Here is an 18440-nt window from a genome sequence, read left to right on the forward strand (position 1 = left end):
ATATGGTCAGTGGCACCTAAGTCTATAATCCAACAATCATGTGTAATGTCATTGAGTGTAGTGGAGAGAGCAGTGATAATACCTGAAAGATTGTCTTAAGTTGTGGTCTCAATCAAGAAATTCGCGAATTTTTCGAGCATGGCAGTAGGATTCTTAGTGGTCACTTCTTCATCTTCAATGGTGCTTCCTCTTCTTTGAAGAAAACTTGCAAATTCATTTATCAAATCTATTGGGTTTGCAGTGAAGTTTGAAAATTTACTAATAAAAAAACTAGATGACTGGAGAGCCTTTGGAGTGGTTCCTTTCCCTTTTTTGATCATTCTTCCTTCCTTATCAAACCTTGGCTTTAACTCTGAGTGCAAGATCCAGCATTTTTCCTTTAGATTCCCTTTCATGTTGCAGTACGTACATTTCCAATTTGCCTTCTTTCCAATGAATTTTTTTTCACCAGTGTGTTTATGATTGCTAGTGAAAGCCCTAGCCTTAAAGTTAGACTTAGGCTCAATGTGCATGAGTTTTCTTCGAGTTTCCTCCATTTGGACAACTTGATAAACACTATTAAATGAGGGCGCTGTCATCAACAAATCACTTTGAAGATCTTCATATTCAGCTCCTAGACTTGCCAAGAGTTGGAACACTTTGTCTTCATCAACTCTTTTAAGAAGTGCAGCGGAATCGGTTGTATGTGGATGGTACATGTTGAGGTCATTCCACATGGACTTCATGCTTCCAAGGTGTTGCATGAAGGATTCGTCACCTTGCCTTAGCCCACAAGATCTTTCTTGAGTTGAAATATACGAGCAGCATTATTTTTGCTGCCATACATCTCTTTGATAGATTCCCACAAAATACAAGAAGACTCTGAGGAAAGATGGGTTTAAAAGTATCCTTATAGCCTTTTCTTCATTTATGGTTTCTTTGAGGAAAGATGAGAGAACACAAACTCCTATTTCTCTCTAGCAGGCCGAACACTATGGGTGAAGATTGCTACCATGTTCTTCATCCATAGTCACTCATCTTCTTCCTTCACCATCCTTGGTGTTAGAAATTAGAGGTATCAAACTTTGGAGACTTTTGGAGAATCCGTTCACCCTCCTTCTCTAAGAAATCATGGGGCAAAAAAGCAAGGAATGAAGGCCCTCTTCTCGGGTGATTAATCTTTGTTTATGCAAAGAGGATTCAACAAAGGTATACAAGTTTCTCAACTATCTTTGTGTTTTGAGTTGAGTCTTGGTTCACCACAACTACTAGGCTTTGAATTTCATGGTTTAAGTTTTGTTTTAAAGTGCATAGAAACATTTTTCTGCCATTTAATCGTTAAATGCATGTATTATGTTGCTTAATGAACTCAGTTTTTCACAATTTTCCCTTCAATGCCTAACTTATGCATTAAGGAACATACTACTCTAGAGAACACCGAAATCTTGAAGTCTGACCTCAACTTTGCCGAAGAACGCAGAGAATGTGCCCAAATCTGATTTGCAGCATATCAACAGCAAATCAAGTCCTACTACAAACAATGGTGTTAAGCGTCGAAGCCTTCAAGTTGGAGACTTGGACCTAAGAGAAGTCCTTAAAAACACCAAAGTACCTAGAAAAGGCAAACTTGGAGCAAATTGGGAAGGGCCCTACAAGGTCGTCGGAGTAGGATGCAAAGGGTTACAATTTGGTGCGCATGGATGGAACTCCGATCACCAATTGATGGAACATCGCCAAGCTTAGGTGGTACTATGCTTAAATGTCGCCGTCCACTCATAGACAAGTTCTTAAAGAACTCATCTCCTTATCACTTCACCATGGCCACTAATCAAAGATGATCCCCAATGACAATTTTTAGATTGTATCTCTTATACTGCACTAGTGATTTGATTCTCCTTCCCAGAGATATGTAGGAAGTCCTTTTTGGATTCAATCACTCCCCCTTTGTCAACACATATTTTCTTCAGTAAAAGAATTCTCAGAATTACTTGCATGTGCTACATGTTTGTTCGCTCTTTTCTTTTGCGCAACATGGAATAACCCAAAATTTCTTAATAACACAGTTTTGAAATTTTGCGCACTTACAAGTCTAAAAATTTAAAGTGATAGTGCCAGTGGAATCTCATTTAACCCACTCTGTAGTGTTCCAACCTAATGATTGTGGGTTATAACATTCAAACTTGTGCTTTATGCCATTCGAGTCCCAAGCACAGGTCTGTTTACTTTATCCTGGACCAGCGTACAAAGTTAAGTACATTTTGCAATACCTTGTCTTTAAGCAGGTTCAAAGGAGGACTAGACTAGGAGATCCTTACGAGAAATTTTATTCCAACGGAGCTCCGATACTCGAAAATGCCTTAGACAAGTTAGCTAAATGTAGTTTGATTAGAAGCTCAGGTCCAACACATCTAGCAAAAGGATTCCATAAGTATTTCTAACCCACATGCAAGTGACCAAGTCCTTAATGAACTTTTGTCTAAGACTCAGTAAGAATGGACATGCAATTCGAATTGAGAAGGAAACCCCTTTTCGGTAATATGTTGCAATCCTTAAAATCCTCAGGCCCATAATGAGGCAAGGTGAATGGATGAAATGACATGCCATCTGGAAGAAGCAGGACTCGTCCAAGTCGAGCTCCAGAGGAAATTCCGAATCAATGGAAATCCTTATGACACCAAGTTTGGGAGGTGCTATTTTTCCGAATCAATATTACCAAGGGGATCGTTAAGCTTTGTCCCGGGCTTACAAACTTGTTCTTGTTTTAGTCTATTACTCCTTACTCCAAAGTTAGATTTACTTTTGAAAGATTTGTCAAATTAAAATATTATTCCGTTATTAAGAAGCAAATAATGAAAAGTTTTAAACACTTTATGGCTTGGATAAAGTTATATATTCCCATAAAACATATGGCTACATGCTTGTTATCGAAGTCCCATGAATAGGGAAAAAGGAGTACATATCTTGGGGAGAGACAAGCCTTCACATCTAGCATGCAAATTTTTCTAGGCATGCTACATGATTGACTTAACCAAGATCATCAACTCTGAAGAGGATCAATTTGTTGTCAAGCCACTTGGAAAGCTCTACTTCATAAAAGAACCCGTAGGCTCCAAGTTAGAACCCACTGAATAATTTCAACACCCTCTTGAAGTTGATCTCATATGCTAAGACTGCAATAAGGATGTTTTCGATGGTAAAGCAAAGGATGGTGACTACAAAACCTATTAAGGAAAGCAAGGCTAGTCATTAAAATGTTAGAGCTAATCCATACTTTATTTGATTCTTCTTGATAAGAATAGATAGGGATATAGAATGTTTCTTGGTTACAAATGCTAATCATCGATGCCTCAAGTAGAAATTGAGTTTAAAACCTGAAGCATGAAAAGATAGAAGGGTTCCATGACAAAGCTGGAAACTTAGAGGAAAGTGTTTAAAAAAACCAAGCCAAGGTTGGGCTATTTAAAGAGGCATTATTGGAATATTTAACTGTTGAATTCGAAGAGTCTTACCTAAAGATTCATGTGTCTGAAGGTTGAAGATGATCGATGATGCAAAGGGCCGCCCTTTGTTAAATGTGATCCTAAAACTTCCTCTCCTCGACTGGTATAAACACATCCTTCTAGGATTCATCTCTAGTAATGTAATTCGTGTTTACTTATTCTCTTGCCTAGTTCTTGAGTCTTAATATTGGTTACTAACTTAACTATCAGAGAGCCTTTGACTGGCACACCCCTCCTTGGTCTTTGGCTTGCTCACGACTGTTTTTTTTTTTTTTTTTACAGGTACATGGATTTAAGTATCTTCACCCTCTACGACGGTGGGCAAATTTGGTTCGAACACTTATCTCAACTATTTTTCCATTAATTCAGCATTTTAAATCAAAACTTACACAAATGCATTTTTTTTTGTGGCCACTGACTCTGCTTATCGTTTGATCTGTGACACTATTGCATAAAAAGGAATATTAGTCTGTCATTTGTGTGATGAAATACTTTATATGTTAAAAAGAAAGGAAAAAGTAATTCCTTCTTCATTCAGTTTGAAAGTCCACATCAACAAATATATTTGCATATGAGTAATGCTAGATAGAATAAGTTGAGAAAATTGTTGTAATGGTCCCTCAACTTTAACCCAATTGGAGTAATGATCCATCAACTAAAAATCCATGACCATTGGTTTCTTTTCGCTAACTCCGTCAGAATTCCGTCCAAATGAAATATGTTGGAAGGACCACTCTCGCTCTGTAAGAATTCCGTCCAAATGAATTATGTTGGAAGGACCATTGCTATAATTGGGTTAAAGTTAAGGAACCATTGTTACAATTGGGTGAAAGTTGAGGGGCCATTTCTCTAGTTGCATTAAAGTTGAGGGATATTGCTTCACATTTGGTTTTCCATAGTTGCCCCTCGATTCAGCCTCATGTGTGTGTCACGTGACTCATTTTGACAGAAGTTTTAATGGAATTGATGAAAATGATCATAGCTGCATGTTTTAAGGAGTTAAGGAACCAATGATTATGAATTTTTAGTTGAGGGACCACTACTCTAATTTGATTTAAAGTTGAGAGGTCATTGCTACAATTTCATTAGGCTAAATTTGTAGACTAAATTTGTAAATTAAATGATATATCATCAATAAAATATAAACACATTTATCAACACGTAAATAATAGTCAATCATCAACATTCAGTCTCCCTAGCCCCTTTGCATAAATGACAAATCAATATTGTGAAAAACAGAGAAACATTCATGCTTTATGTAGTTACAAAATAAAATTGATCACCTGATATGTGGCCTGTGATAAAGAGACCTAAAAAAAAAAAAAACAAAAAAATTCATACAAGTGGCAAAGGCAAGCTTTATGGACCAGACACATGCACGCTTTATACAGTTACAAAATAAAATTGATCACATGGTATGCGCCCTGTGATAAAGAGACCAAAAAAAAAAAAAAAACATATAAATTGGAAAGCCAGGCTTTATGGAAGACATTACTCGTCAGTTCTCTCTCTTGCAAATCCCCCCAACAGATCATAACGATGCGTATACAAATGAATGTTTATCCACTATTTATTCAATTACTTGTCATATATTACCAAATCACTCATTAATTAAGACCTTTTCAACTTGAACTTGCTCAACTTGGTGGCTTAGTCACAAACAGTTCCTTAATCAGGTGGCTAACCTTTAATTAGATGGATTGTGGATGCTAGATGTTGGTTGAACTCAGAAGACAATGAGTTGAAGAAGAAAATCTTAACAACTAGAGCAAAAGACCATTTGATTTTAAAGAAGTTCGAACTATAAGGGATTTTGATAAATTTGGTGATAATTGATATAGTATTTTAAGCCTTAAAAAATCTAGCATCTTCTCTTGATTTTTTTTTTCTTTGTATAAACAATATTGTCTACACTAAAAGGATGACGGAGTGAGCTAAAATTCACAATGAGCTAGCACTAATGTAGTTCAAATTCGCTTTTGACGAAAATCGAATATAAGACTTCTTACCTATAAATGAAGAAAAATATCATTAAACGTAATAATGGCTGTTCAGTTAATTGTTTAATGAGATGTTTAGGCGACATCGCCCACATGTAGGACCGTTGATTAAGTAAAACTCGTGGGCAATGGATACGTAAATTCTCTTTTTTAATTTTAACAAAATTAATGAAAATATTATGCTTTCTAATTTCCCCCATGCGTGTGTGTGTCTATATATATATATATATATATATGGAAGATAGCTGTCATCGCACTCCAGAAAACACACGTTTCCTGAAAGAATTGGGCATTTCTCAACAACACACATCACATGCAACAACCAATAGAAGATGGTATTGTTTCTATTGTACACGCATCTAATCGTCAATGCTGTCGACCAAAATAGAAAGGTCTTGCATACATTGGGGATATTATACATATTTTTTCCAAGTTGTTATTATATATGAGCAATTTATTATGCGCCTCATCTTTGTATTATGGAAAACGCTAAACAGTAAACACACATATCCATTTTAGTTTTATATGTACTCCTTTTTCATTTTGCTAGTTGTTTTTGTTTGAATTTTTATCTGGCGACTCGAAATATAAAAAGGTATGTGAGAAGCTAAAATTGATGTATTACATGAGAAAGTCTTACATGAAACGAACTTACTGCCACCATAACGTCCCGTTCCAATAATACACAAATGTCACTGATTTAGTAGATCGGGATGCTACATGGCGGTGAACTTATTTCCATATATGTACTCTCCTATTACAGAGGTAATATAATGTGATTTATTAAAATCCGGTCTCTTTGGTAAATCACATTACCATTGTGGTGACCACCATCACCACCACCCACCACCATTATTCACCACCACCATCACCCACCATCATCATCACATCTCCACGTCGCCACCACCACATACCGTTGTCGCCATTGCCGCTATTGGCACCATCACCAACCATCATCACCACCATCGTCGTCACACCACCACTACTAGCATAGTTTCTAACTGTATCTCTCATTTATATATTAATAACTCTATACACACATTAATTTTCATATTATTCTTTTAGGTTAATGAAACAAGACAATTCACAAATAAAAAAAATAAAAAAAAATCCGTCATTTCAGTTTTCCTGTATATATCAGACAACCCAAATTTCAACTTTGCTTAGTAATAAAATACTGGTTCCTTTTGTTGATCACACAAAAAATAAAAGTCAAGCTAGAAATATTTAACGCTTCAAATGATAAAGCAAAAGGCCACTAGTATTTCCCATGCATCTTCCCATAGAAAAGCTAGCTACCATCGGACGATTAGACCAACTCCAATGGTGGGTTAAAAGCTAAATTACCCTCTAAAATTTCCCTCCAAACCCACTCCAACCCAAGGGGAAATTTTGGGCTAAATGCTAAATGCTAAGCCAATGCCAAATTCCCCCTAAAATTTAGCCTAGAAATCAGAGTGGACTCCACCCAATATTTATCAGAATTTAAATTTTTTTAGATTAAAATGTTCATAAAATTAATCGGAGTGGGCTAAAAGCTAAATATTTAACGCTTCAAATGATAAAGCAAAAGGCCACTAGTATTTCCCATGCATCTTCCCATAGAAAAGCTAGCTACCATCGGACGATTAGGATTAAAGTAAATTTATAGCCATATAAATCTCTTTTCTTTGGTCACGTGGACAAAATCAAAAAGGAAAACGCAAAACGTTTGGTGTGCGATAGTTCTTCGTCAAACTTATCATTGACCAGTTCAGTAGTATTGACGATTGAGTCAAATTTAATTAATTTCCGGGTTTCCTTTAATTTCCCAATTGCATTGAAAAAAAAACCATATCCAACCATTTCCACTAGTATGACTTCATTTTGTTAAATATATGACCCACGCTTGGTTGGGCGGTTGTATTTCCTTTGATAACAACGTTGTGTTACACAATTGTGTTTGGTTTTGCTCACCATCATTCTAATCTATGGGTCCCTCTTGTCCTTGACTTATTATCCATATGAAAACCTTTTATATTCCAAAATTCATAAAATCGATGTAAATTTGGGCTTGACCGAAACAAAAAATATGTAAATTTGAGCTTAGATAAGTTTGCTAGAATAGTGTGCTCCACCAATCTGCAATCAAGTTCAAATCACTTTCCGGGTTAAGATGAAATTAGAGTAATTATCTATCCTTATTGTTGTAATAATAATAATAAGGATAATATTCACACACTTATTTTTTTACCTCTAACACCTTCTTGTTAATTTTTTGTCATTAATCTTCTTTAATTTATTCGACTCGACGGTAAATAATTGAGAGGATGTATGGATAGCACTAATAATAGTGAGGTTCATTTATAGTAGAGAGAGGCAATACAAATTAATTGCAATGTGACCTCACAAAAATATGATATCCCTAGCATTACGTGTCTAAATAGTATTCATTTTTTTATACAACTATTTGCACTACCAAGTTAAAAAGAATACTAATAGACTGTAGCATTAAGTGGTAGATAATTTTCTTAAATAAAAAAAATAAAAGACAGAAATTTCCAAGTGAAAACGCTTTCTATATGGCCCCAGATATCAACGGCTACCTTCCATTCAAAACACGTTCACAGTTCATACCAACTAGCCAAACCAGTCATTTCCATGCAGCGACTCTCTGTCTCTCTCTCTCTATCTCTCTCTCAAACTGCCAAACTGTCAAACAAAATGGGAAACTCTTCTTCCTTTGTAGCTAGCATTATTTAAGAACCACAACTAGTCACCGAAGTGTAGCCCTCATAATATCAAATTATTTAATGTCACCAATTCAGCACCATAAGTATGGAATGGCAGCTACTACAAATAAACACGAACTACTTGCCAAGTTTGATTTGTTCCATTCAATATTCAAACAAGAGTTGCAGCAGCGGCGGTCATATAACAATTCAAGAAACATTTGCAGGAGATTTATTTAGGAACAAGAATAAATTGTTTGTTGGCAGACAAGAAGCAGGAGCACGTCGCATTAGTTTATGATTTGGTTTCTCTGAGAATTCGCTTCAGAAACATGGGATTTGCCAGCAACGTAGGGAAGTACCAGCTCGGGCGAACGATTGGAGAAGGTACTTTCGCCAAGGTGAAGTTGGCACTCGACAGCACCAATGGCAAGTATGTTGCAATCAAGATCCTGGATAAGCATATGGTGATGCAAACCAATCTCAAGAATCAGGCATATTTCCAAACCTTTCATTTTTTCTTCCTTTTGATTTATTGTTTTGGAGAAATTAAAGAAAAACAGAACAAATTGTTGCCCAAAATTACAGGTCCAGAGAGAAATTAGAACAATGAAGCTTCTCAACCACTCCAACATTGTTCGCATTCACGAGGTATGTATCTTAACGCGTTAAAAGATTATCGGTTGTACATATTTTGCATCAATTTTTTCTTGAATTAATAGTGATCTTTTTGTTTCTCAAAATTTTCACTTACAGGTCATAGGAACAAAGACAAAAATTTACATAGTTATGGAATATGTATCTGGAGGTCAACTCTCAGACAAGATGGTGAGATTAGTTTACATTTCGTGTCCGATTTTAAATCTGGTGATTCGGGTTGCTTTTGATTGAAGTGAACAAGTTTATCTAATTTTGTTTCAAACTCTTAAAAAGTTGTACGCCAAAAGATTTAGTGAAGGGGAGGCAAGAAAGCTGTTTCAGCAATTGATTGATGCAATGGACTACTGTCACAACAGAGGTGTCTATCACAGAGATCTAAAGGTGAGTAAAACCTAAATTTGCAACATTTTTTTTCACAATTGGAGCTTCCTCAACTGACTATGGTGTCGTATACAGCCTGAAAACTTGCTTCTAGCCAGTAATGGAACGCTGAAGATGTCCGATTTTGGACTCAGCGCACTGCGTAAGGTAGCCACATAAATCCTTATGTTCTCGAGCCGTTGTTCAGTTATTTTAATTTTACTATTGAAATCTGACGATTTGTGTTGGTGCTTGCGCGAAACTTTGATGATCGACAGCCTGGTGACCTTTTGTCAACAAAATGTGGCTCTCCAAGTTATGTAGCTCCCGAGGTATGCAGGTTATAGATACATACAAAAGTCATACCCTGAGTTTCATTTCATCAGATGGTTTGACGATTTCAATATTCGTGAACAGCTGATCCTGAGTAAGGTGTACGACGGAGCAGCTGCAGATGTTTGGTCTTCTGGAGTGATTCTTTTCGAATTATTAGCTGGTCATCTACCATTTGATGAATCTAGCCTTATGAGCTTATACAAAAAGATATCCAGAGCAGAATACACAATTCCGCGGTGGTTTACAGAAAGCCAGAAGAAGCTCATCTCCAGAATACTTGATCCAAATCCTGGAACGGTATAGCTCTGATGCTTAAATTCCACACTCTTAAGCATTTTGCGATAGCGTGTTGGGATTCATTACACGGCCTCATATATGTGTTCCTTTTATCAATGCAGCGGATAACGATACCAGAGATTATCGAAAATGAATGGTTTCAACAAGATTATGTGGCCACATATGGAAACGATAGTGACGAAAAAATCTACCTTGATGATGTTAATGCTGCATTTGATTCGATTGAGGTAAAAGCTCCGCATGATTGTAACACGGAGAAAAATGCTAGAATCTCACCTTCACTGCAGATACATATCTGATTTTGTACAATTGTTATTTGTTCCTTGCAGGAGAATGTGGCGGAGACAAAAATTCCAAAATCCTCAAGTTTTATAAATGCATTCCAATTGATAGCCATGTCAAATGATCTCGATCTGTCAGGTCTCTTCGAGGAACAGGCAAGTTCACAATGAAGGAAAAGATATCCTAAAATATTTATAATCCTACTGTTTTTTTTTTTTTCTCGCTTATAACGTGTAATAATGCTGAACCGTACTCTTAATTTAGGACGAGAACAAGCAGAAAACAAGGATTGGATCCAAGCATACCATTACTGAAACCATGAAGAAAATAGAAGCTGCTGCAACAGATGCGAGCCTTTCAGTAGCAAGAACAAACAACTTCAGGGTATACGGAAATCATATTCGATTGCCTCTTCATCTGCTTATCAAAGTTCTTTCCTGCCAACTAATGGTGATTTTTTTTCTTCCATCAGATGAAAATGCATGCAAAACAGATTATGACTAGATGCTGTAGATCATATATTGACATATCAGCAGAGGTAAGAAATTGCCATACATTGGAATGAGTCGTGAATAGAGGATTTTAAGTTCGATCTCTGACCATCCAGGCGAAAATGGCAGGTGATTGAAGTTGCTCCTACGAATTGTGTCGTTGAAATATCAAGATCTGCAGGGGAGCTTAGACCGTACAAAGAAGTATGATCACCATATCCATTAGCTAAATATGCACTTATGATAAAAAAAATGTTTACTTACTGAGACAATATTCTGTTGAAAATGATCTCAGTTCTGTAAAAGTTTATCAAGTCAGCTGACAGACAAAGCCGCTGCTTCATCACCGAAGCAAGAATCTGAGGCTGTCAACACTGATAGAGAAAGTATCGAAGAAAAAGAACGGTAAAACGAAACCATTCTGCAATGTGTCAAGGCAATGTGTCAAGAAAAGATAACGGTATACCATAGATTGCTGCAGCTGGCTGACTAGTTGTATTTTCGATAATTATATGCAGCTCTGAGGAGATGAATTCCAGAACAATCAAAGACTACCGCGGTTATTCATCGTCTTGACGAGCTTCTTTTTTTCGTTCAAGACCAAGTTCCTGATGGATCGTAAAGGAAGATGTAAATCTAGAGTAGAAAAACCTGATTCTTTTGCAAAGCTTTCTCCTTACAAGCAGAAAAGAAAGAAGAGGAACGTTTCTTGCTTGCTTCAAAATTCAAATGTTATTGTGTATTTAATTTTAACAATTTCCCGTTCACTTTTGATACAAAATAAGTTATCAAAGATGACAGGGGATCACAGTGTTTGTGATTCTCCATTTGTACTGTATTTGAAAGTAAATAAATATTAATTTTCCCGAAAGCATATTTATTTCTTTCTCCAGAGAGAGATTTCATATCCAAGCAAGGACATGTTTCTGAAACTTTCAAACGCTATCGATTATAGTAGTTTGGGACAGAGTTGCACGAATCTAATTCGCGTGGAACAGAATCCGTCTGATCTCTGATTCGTGCAACTCTGTTCCTCGTTTGGCACCGCATACCCCTGAAAGTTGGAGTGTTCGTAAAAGTGCAACCTTGGGTGGTTATAAGCTGACAATGGCGGCAGTGGCAATGTCTACGTTTTCTTCCACGTACAGCTACGCTTTCCAACTCCCTTAAAATCTTAGTTGTAAACATCTCCTAAATCCCAAGATTTACATGCCAACCGTACAAAATTCCAACATTTCCTTGAGCATCAACTCTAGTTTCTTATCCAACACACAGTGATTTTCTAACTTTCAGGAATTGTCTCTGTTGTCTGAAGGGTTCATTTGATAAGCGTTTTCGCTTTGAGTTTTTCATTTTTGTGTTAAGGTTGAGGGAAATACATGGGAGAAATGAGGGATATAGAGAACTGAAGGAATGTAGAGGAAATTGCACAAAATCAATCCCTCTTCTTCATCCATTGTTTTACCCATATACTTTCCTAATATCTCGAGCACCCAAAAAATGAAAACTAAGAACAAAATGGTAATCAAACGGACCTTAAGGTGGAGAGCCTCACGTTAGAAGACCTTGTACATGCGTTCACGTAGGAGCTGACATTTCGGAACTGGCTTGAAACCATAGTGAAAAATTACACATCTCTGCATTTACATTTGACGTCAAATATACATCACATTACCTTCAAGGTGGGCAATGTACCTGATAAGCTTTATAAATGATAAAAATTACAATAAAGTAGCAGTCTAATCCGTTGTTGAATCGCCAATCAGAAAAAATAAAAAATAAAAGCTTCTACAAGCCCTTAGAGAAGGAAGTAATCTATGATATGGAAAACCACATCCGCACCATCAGAATTCAACCAATAGCTCTTCACCTGTATGTATGAGGGAATAGATACATGTAAGAAAAAGAAAACACAGAACACAACACGCTTCTTTACGAGACTATGTTGTTACTAGTTACTAGTATAGCTAATTGGGAACTTTACGAGTATTAATGGGGCCAACCAAAACTTGCCTGAATGGTATTATGAGCGATGTATCGTTGTGTACTTTTTTGAAAGCTGACATCCACACGTTCCCAAGGTATCTGAGTAAGACCTCTAATCATCTCCTCTACACACAGGAAAGGACAAACGCTACTTAAAACTGAAAGTAAACTTTGAATATATGAAAATCATAATAAGAAACAATACTCTGTGCTTCCCCTGACGACCACTCCTCTTTTTCCCTTATCCAAATAACTGCCAAACCACACTATTACTTTCCACCACCTTTCTCTTCCAATCCATAGAAGTAGCCAGTATGTTTTTTGGTTGTGATCGTAACAGAACACATAATAAATGATCCACGAATGTGGATCACCAACTATGATGCATATAGATAGTGTGTGCAACACATTTACGGAATGTTCAAGAAGTATCTATATGTGCCGACTGCTGACATAACATGAAGAGTATTTACATAACACACCAATTGCTAACAAGATCAACTTTCAACTTTTAAAGCACTGAGTCCATACAAATTGAAAACGTATGTCCTCATAACCTTGGTGGAAAGAAATAAACTTAGGATTGAACTAGTCCCCACTCATCCCTCATCACCATTTGGGCCAAAGCTCAGGTTGTAATTTTTTTCCAATAGTTACGCACAACTCAGAAGATAAGTTTGACAAACCTTCCAAGTCTATTTTTACGTCATGAGCAGATGAAGAAGCTTTCATATGAATATCATCAAAAGTTTCTCGCTTGATATATACGATATGTGGATATCTCTCATCGGTTACAAGTAGATTGGACTGCAAATAAGAATTGAAGGAAAAAAACAGAAAAAAAATAAAATGGAGTCAGTTTGGAACCATAACAGAAAGGCACACCCTGAATAGGCAATTGATGAGAAAACAAGAAGGCTTACCTTTGGAAGTTCATCTTGACGCCGGATTGATGATGTTCTCCACCCAACCATATCTTGAAATTAAGTCAACATAAACAAGTTCAACTGGTTCCAAAGTGAAAATACGCAAATATACCATATAATCAAATTTTAATAGCAAAATAAACAGGAAAAAGGATACGATCATAATTTGCATTAGCATATGCTACACGGCGCTTAAATGCACGTAAAGCCGATCTGCACAGGCAAGAAAAAGATATATTACCATCTACAAATTATTATAATTCAATCTTTCGGGAAATCATGGAGAATTATGGACATTCTAATACTAACATGAATTTTAGGTCATCACAGTCATTAACCATTCGAAGAAGAAGAGGAGGTCTGCCATCATCATCGTCTGTTAGGAAGAGATGCTTCCCAGATCTCCCAACAATAAAGTGTGCAGTTTGAGAAACTCTTCTCTCGAGAAAAGGAAGACCACAGAGAAACGGGAGCTGCGGAAACAAAGTTAAAAAATTTACGTTCACAAGACTCCTTCCATATTTTCTTACAAGATTCTCTAATGTAGAATGAAAGTAATAAAAGGAATTCTTCAATTCGCAGCTACTTTTCATCACTACATTCTATATAGTCATCATTTGTGTGCGTAAATTGCTCAATTTTGTTTATCCATAGCAAATATGAAGAAAATAAGCATTTCCTACCTGTTTATTTCCCCTTGAACCAAGATGTGGTGTTGCGACTGTTATAAAGTTCATTGCTTCCAGTCCAGCAATTGTACCATGGTGAGGCTGGTCAATGGATTGTGTCAACTTATTTGTATGCCCTTCAATTACACAATTACCATTTTGACCCGAGGGTTCTGATTTTGGAAAAGGTTTGTACAGCCTTCCGATGGCATACCTTGCAACCAACCCCCCTAAGGAATGAGCCACAAAAGATATTTTCCGCACCTCAGACCTCTTTCTGACGACAGCTAATACCTGCATTATTTTTAGCTATGGAATTTAACATTTGCCCAACGTTTGAAATAAATAACTTTATAATATTGAGATTTATCCTTGCAGTTTTCTTATACACTGGTGAGTACCATAAGCAATTTATTATGGTTCAAAAAATGCCCACTTTGGTATCATAAACCAAGGCATGCTATGCTAAAATATGCGGACTAATATGCTATTACCAAATACCTCTTCAGCTAGCCTCTCACCCATCAAGTCAACACCATCAAATGTCAGTCTTGAAGAGTTACATTCACTACCTGCTGGGAAAATTCTAGGTCAGACAGATCATGTACTTTGGAAATAATATGATTCCTAAAGTAAATTTGCAGCAAACAAGGAGGAGCTTGCATATTTACAAGTTTCAATCACTAACAGATATTAGATACAAAAGGGACTTGGAAACGGGATTTTTAAACTTGACCCTCCCCAATCAATAAATTTTACAAATTGGAAATATACTAAGATACTTAGGCCATCTCCAACTGAAGGGTCTAGAGGGTCAGAGGGCCGAAAATAGCCCGAAAACCATCTCCAACTGAGGCCAGGCTAGAGGGCTCGTGGGCCCCACGGAATCTAAAAGGGCCAAAGGGCCAACCGGTTAGCCCAATCCAGCCAGCCAGCCAGCCCTGGGTCGGGCTGGATTTCAAATTTCCAACGGCTATTTATTGATGTCAACTAGCCGTTATAATTTTTTTTTTTTTTTTTTTTTATATTTATTTATTTATTTACAGAAATGTTTAAGTAAAGGTTTTGGGCCAAAATGTTTTAAAGAATATTTAATTATAGGCCCACAAAGTATGTTTAACTAAAGGCTTGGGTGTTCTTTTTATAAGCTTTGGAGGTTGCTCAAGTTTCTCCCACTGCCGATCTGGGACTGCCACCCACTTCCTTTGTTTTTTTTTTTTTTTACACTCCCCCGATGTGGGACTCCCACTTCTTTTTTATTTTTGTTTCCTACTTCCTCTCCCACAGCCGATGTGGGACTCTCCCACCCACTTCCTTTTTTTTTTTTTTTTTTTTTTTAAGTACTCTAAATAAAACCTCTCACATATGTTATATTTTTTAAATTTTAGTTGTAGTTATTAAATTTAAGTTGTATTTTTTTAAAATTTAGTTGTAGTTTTTAAATTTAAGTTGTTGTAGTTTTTAAATTTAAATAATAAATTATGTTTCGCTCTTTGGCCCTCGGTTGGAGATGGTTTTTAGTGACAAGGCTAAAATGAGCCTTCTGGCCAACCTTCGGTTGGAGATTAAGACTCTTCGGCACACATGTAAGAAATAAATCATAAGTGAAAAGAAGCACTCACGGTGCACAATTACTTTATCAGGAAGCTTTTTCACAAACTGATCTGCGGCGTATCTCCAGTCTGAAGCACTGAAATCGTGGAAAAAGAATTTCACATGACATGCAAAAAAAAAAAAAAAAAATTTTACAAAATGACAAAGAAAATATTTGTCAGGGAAGGACAAAAATAAGAATTTAGGCCTCGCTTGGTCTCTAGGATTGAATTGGAATAGATAACTCACTATATTCAAGGTATATTGAAGGTAGAGGTTAATGATTTTTCATTTTGAGGGCATTAGACATGAAAACTTATCCCTCCTAATCCTACCATTTTGGTTAATGATTGGAATGGAGAAGTTTTCTTAATAAGTAATCCACCTACATTCAAGTTGGACAAAATTCATTCATTTCTTCCTTCAAACATACCTTCAATACTGTGGGTTATCCATTCCAATAAGGTTCTAGACACCAAGCGAGGCCTTAAAATGAGAATATCTTCAATTAAATAGAGACTGATATTTGAAGTGAAGTCTGCCAAAAGCTCAAACATAGGAAGAATAACTATTTGAAACCACAGATCGGCACACAAAGTACGGGCACAAAAATGATTTAAGGGATGAGATTCAACTCTTGTTCATCTGTACATCCTCTTTGAGGGCAGGTTTGAGCGCTACACCGTTTTATGTAGTTTTTGTTTTTATGCAAGGCTCTACTTATGTTAAACCAATGAGATTCCCAAAGAGGCAATGCAGAGGGGTGTAAATGATCTAAAGCAAGCTAAGTATTGGGATGATTAGGCCTGGCTTGACTGAAGTATGCTGGAATCAAACTCGGGTTGAGCATTGCTTTCCGAGGTTGAGCTTGGTTTGCTTTGTATATAGGATGAGCCAATCCTGAGCTCATCTTGGCTTGGTTTGGACACGAGAACACAACGATTCTTACAAGTCAAGCTCAATTGAATTATCCGTCACTCAAGTCAAACTCAAGTGATCTCGACCTGATGAAACTTGAACTGCCTATACAAAGTTGAGATTGATTTTAACAAGCTCGATATTTTGTTCGATTTTGGCGCATCTCTTTTGCGAGTTGAGCACAATACGAACCCAAGTTTCTGTATCGGTCTAGCCTAGTCAATAACATACATAAATCATCTTGCCATTAGATTTACCACAAATCCACTTCTCTACTGATATGGCAGCTCAATATTATCACATAATGTTACACTATAATTCTACACATGCATTTATTGAAATAATTGGGAAGAAGACGTACCTGCCGATGATTCCATTGACCATTATGACTAGATGTTCCGGCACGCCGCTGCCCTTGGGGTCGGCGGCAAATACATCTTTGCCGCCGCTATCGATCTCCACCTTTATCCCCTGGTGATCGGGGTCACGGACGCATCCTCCGGTAACAAATCGGCGGAGCAAGTCCATCCGGGTCCGAGTGATGCACAACCCACGCTCGGAGGAGCTAAAACTTAGGTGGTTGCTGGAACACAGGGGCTCGAAAGAGCAGTGCTTTCGGGTCGGGTCGGCGGTGCGGAGGATGAGGATTGCGGAATTGAGCGGAGAATTAGCGGCGATCATGTGTTTTAGGGGAGAGAGAGAGAGAGAGAGATTTGGATTTTGATAAAGTGTTTGAGTAAAGGTACGACAGATTTGGAGATGAGCAGGGAAACGGAAGCTGCTGTCCAATGAATGAATCATGAATGTAGGTGCCGCGGGGAGATACCCGGATTTTTTTTGGCGGTTTTCTATTATTTGTGTCTGTCCCTTTTACGTTTTTCATTTTGTTTTCTTGCTAACATTTTGACACGTTTTATTACTTAATTAAGTGATTACTCTCTGAAATTTTTCATTTAGTATTTAAAAATTACAAAAAAAAAAAAAAAAAAAAATCTAAAAATACGAAGAAATACGCAAGCAGCATATGGAGGCCCGTTTCAAGAAAAAAGTGTGACGCGTCGATCTCCCCTCCCACCTCTCAAACCCTATCGGAACAAAGAAGAATGGTAAAACGACCGGGGTGAAGGATCGGACTTCATACAATTTGGATGGCGGATCCGTCGTGGTGGTCATCATGAACGGTGTCATCTTTGCCATTGAAGTGTGTGTAGAGGTTGCTATCCAACGAAATGACAAACAATAAATCTCACGAAGATAAAACGATTCGAAGAAACGGAATACTGCTGCCAACTGGTGAAAAGTTGAGTATGCGAATGAAGAACTTTATAATTATCTGATAGGGTGGCCAAGTACTCGTATTAGGTGCTCATCGAGAGAATTCATATTCACTTGAGATTGTGTGTATGTTGTTAACTCTCAAGGATTGGATATGTTGAACTAGGTGTTGCACAAGAAAATACGCTAAAGTTTCCATTCAGATTTTAATTGGTATACAAAAAATAGCAGTACAACGATGGTGAAAAGATTGGGAGCTTTGCTCACCTTGTTAACCAACATCAAGGGAAAAAAAACTAAAGATTAAGAGTGCTAGAGTTTTGCTAGGTTTTCCTTGAAACGGACCTCCATACGATGCTCACGTATTTTTTCGTATTTTAGAATTTTTTTTTTAAATTTTAAGTGCCAAATATAAAAGTTAACAAAAATATCTCTTAGTTAAGTCATAAGACAAGGAG

General features: G+C 37.0%; 2 protein-coding genes across 2 annotated transcripts; one reads left to right on the plus strand and one right to left on the minus strand.

Moving 5' to 3' along the window:
• The first annotated feature begins 8134 nt into the window (after positions 1 to 8134).
• LOC137736834 (CBL-interacting serine/threonine-protein kinase 21) lies at positions 8135 to 11503 on the plus strand. The gene is made up of 14 exons (XM_068476117.1): positions 8135 to 8684; positions 8779 to 8841; positions 8947 to 9018; positions 9124 to 9231; positions 9307 to 9378; positions 9489 to 9542; positions 9628 to 9843; positions 9945 to 10070; positions 10173 to 10280; positions 10390 to 10509; positions 10598 to 10663; positions 10746 to 10820; positions 10912 to 11021; positions 11135 to 11503. Exons 1-14 carry the CDS (start codon positions 8523 to 8525, stop codon positions 11190 to 11192), a joined length of 1410 nt encoding a protein of 469 aa, XP_068332218.1. The 5' UTR covers positions 8135 to 8522; the 3' UTR covers positions 11193 to 11503.
• Positions 11504 to 12236: 733 nt separating this feature from the next.
• On the minus strand, positions 12237 to 17538 carry LOC137736833 (uncharacterized). The gene is made up of 10 exons (XM_068476116.1): positions 17069 to 17538; positions 15819 to 15886; positions 14698 to 14768; positions 14212 to 14490; positions 13838 to 14001; positions 13686 to 13741; positions 13526 to 13578; positions 13289 to 13409; positions 12630 to 12727; positions 12237 to 12486 (listed from the first exon to the last, which is right to left on the minus strand). Exons 1-10 carry the CDS (start codon positions 17506 to 17508, stop codon positions 12415 to 12417), a joined length of 1422 nt encoding a protein of 473 aa, XP_068332217.1. The 5' UTR covers positions 17509 to 17538; the 3' UTR covers positions 12237 to 12414.
• Between the last annotated feature and the right edge of the window lie 902 nt (positions 17539 to 18440).

This window comes from Pyrus communis, chromosome 6 (assembly GCF_963583255.1).
Source record: "Pyrus communis chromosome 6, drPyrComm1.1, whole genome shotgun sequence".
Classification (NCBI taxonomy): Eukaryota; Viridiplantae; Streptophyta; class Magnoliopsida; order Rosales; family Rosaceae; genus Pyrus; species Pyrus communis.

Excerpts from the sequence above, each read along its gene's own strand:
- LOC137736834 (XM_068476117.1), top strand. The coding sequence starts at position 8,523 with ATGGGATTTGCCAGCAACGTAGGGAAGTACCAGCTCGGGCGAACGATT. Across the intron at positions 9,232-9,306 it reads TCTATCACAGAGATCTAAAG|CCTGAAAACTTGCTTCTAGC; the intron begins GTGAGTAAAACC and ends TGTCGTATACAG. Across the intron at positions 10,821-10,911 it reads AGCTTAGACCGTACAAAGAA|TTCTGTAAAAGTTTATCAAG; the intron begins GTATGATCACCA and ends AAATGATCTCAG.
- LOC137736833 (XM_068476116.1), bottom strand. The coding sequence starts at position 17,508 with ATGATTCATTCATTGGACAGCAGCTTCCGTTTCCCTGCTCATCTCCAA. Across the intron at positions 15,887-17,068 it reads GTCAATGGAATCATCGGCAG|TGCTTCAGACTGGAGATACG; the intron begins GTACGTCTTCTT and ends CCACGATTTCAG. Across the intron at positions 14,769-15,818 it reads TGATAAAGTAATTGTGCACC|GTAGTGAATGTAACTCTTCA; the intron begins GTGAGTGCTTCT and ends TTTTCCCAGCAG.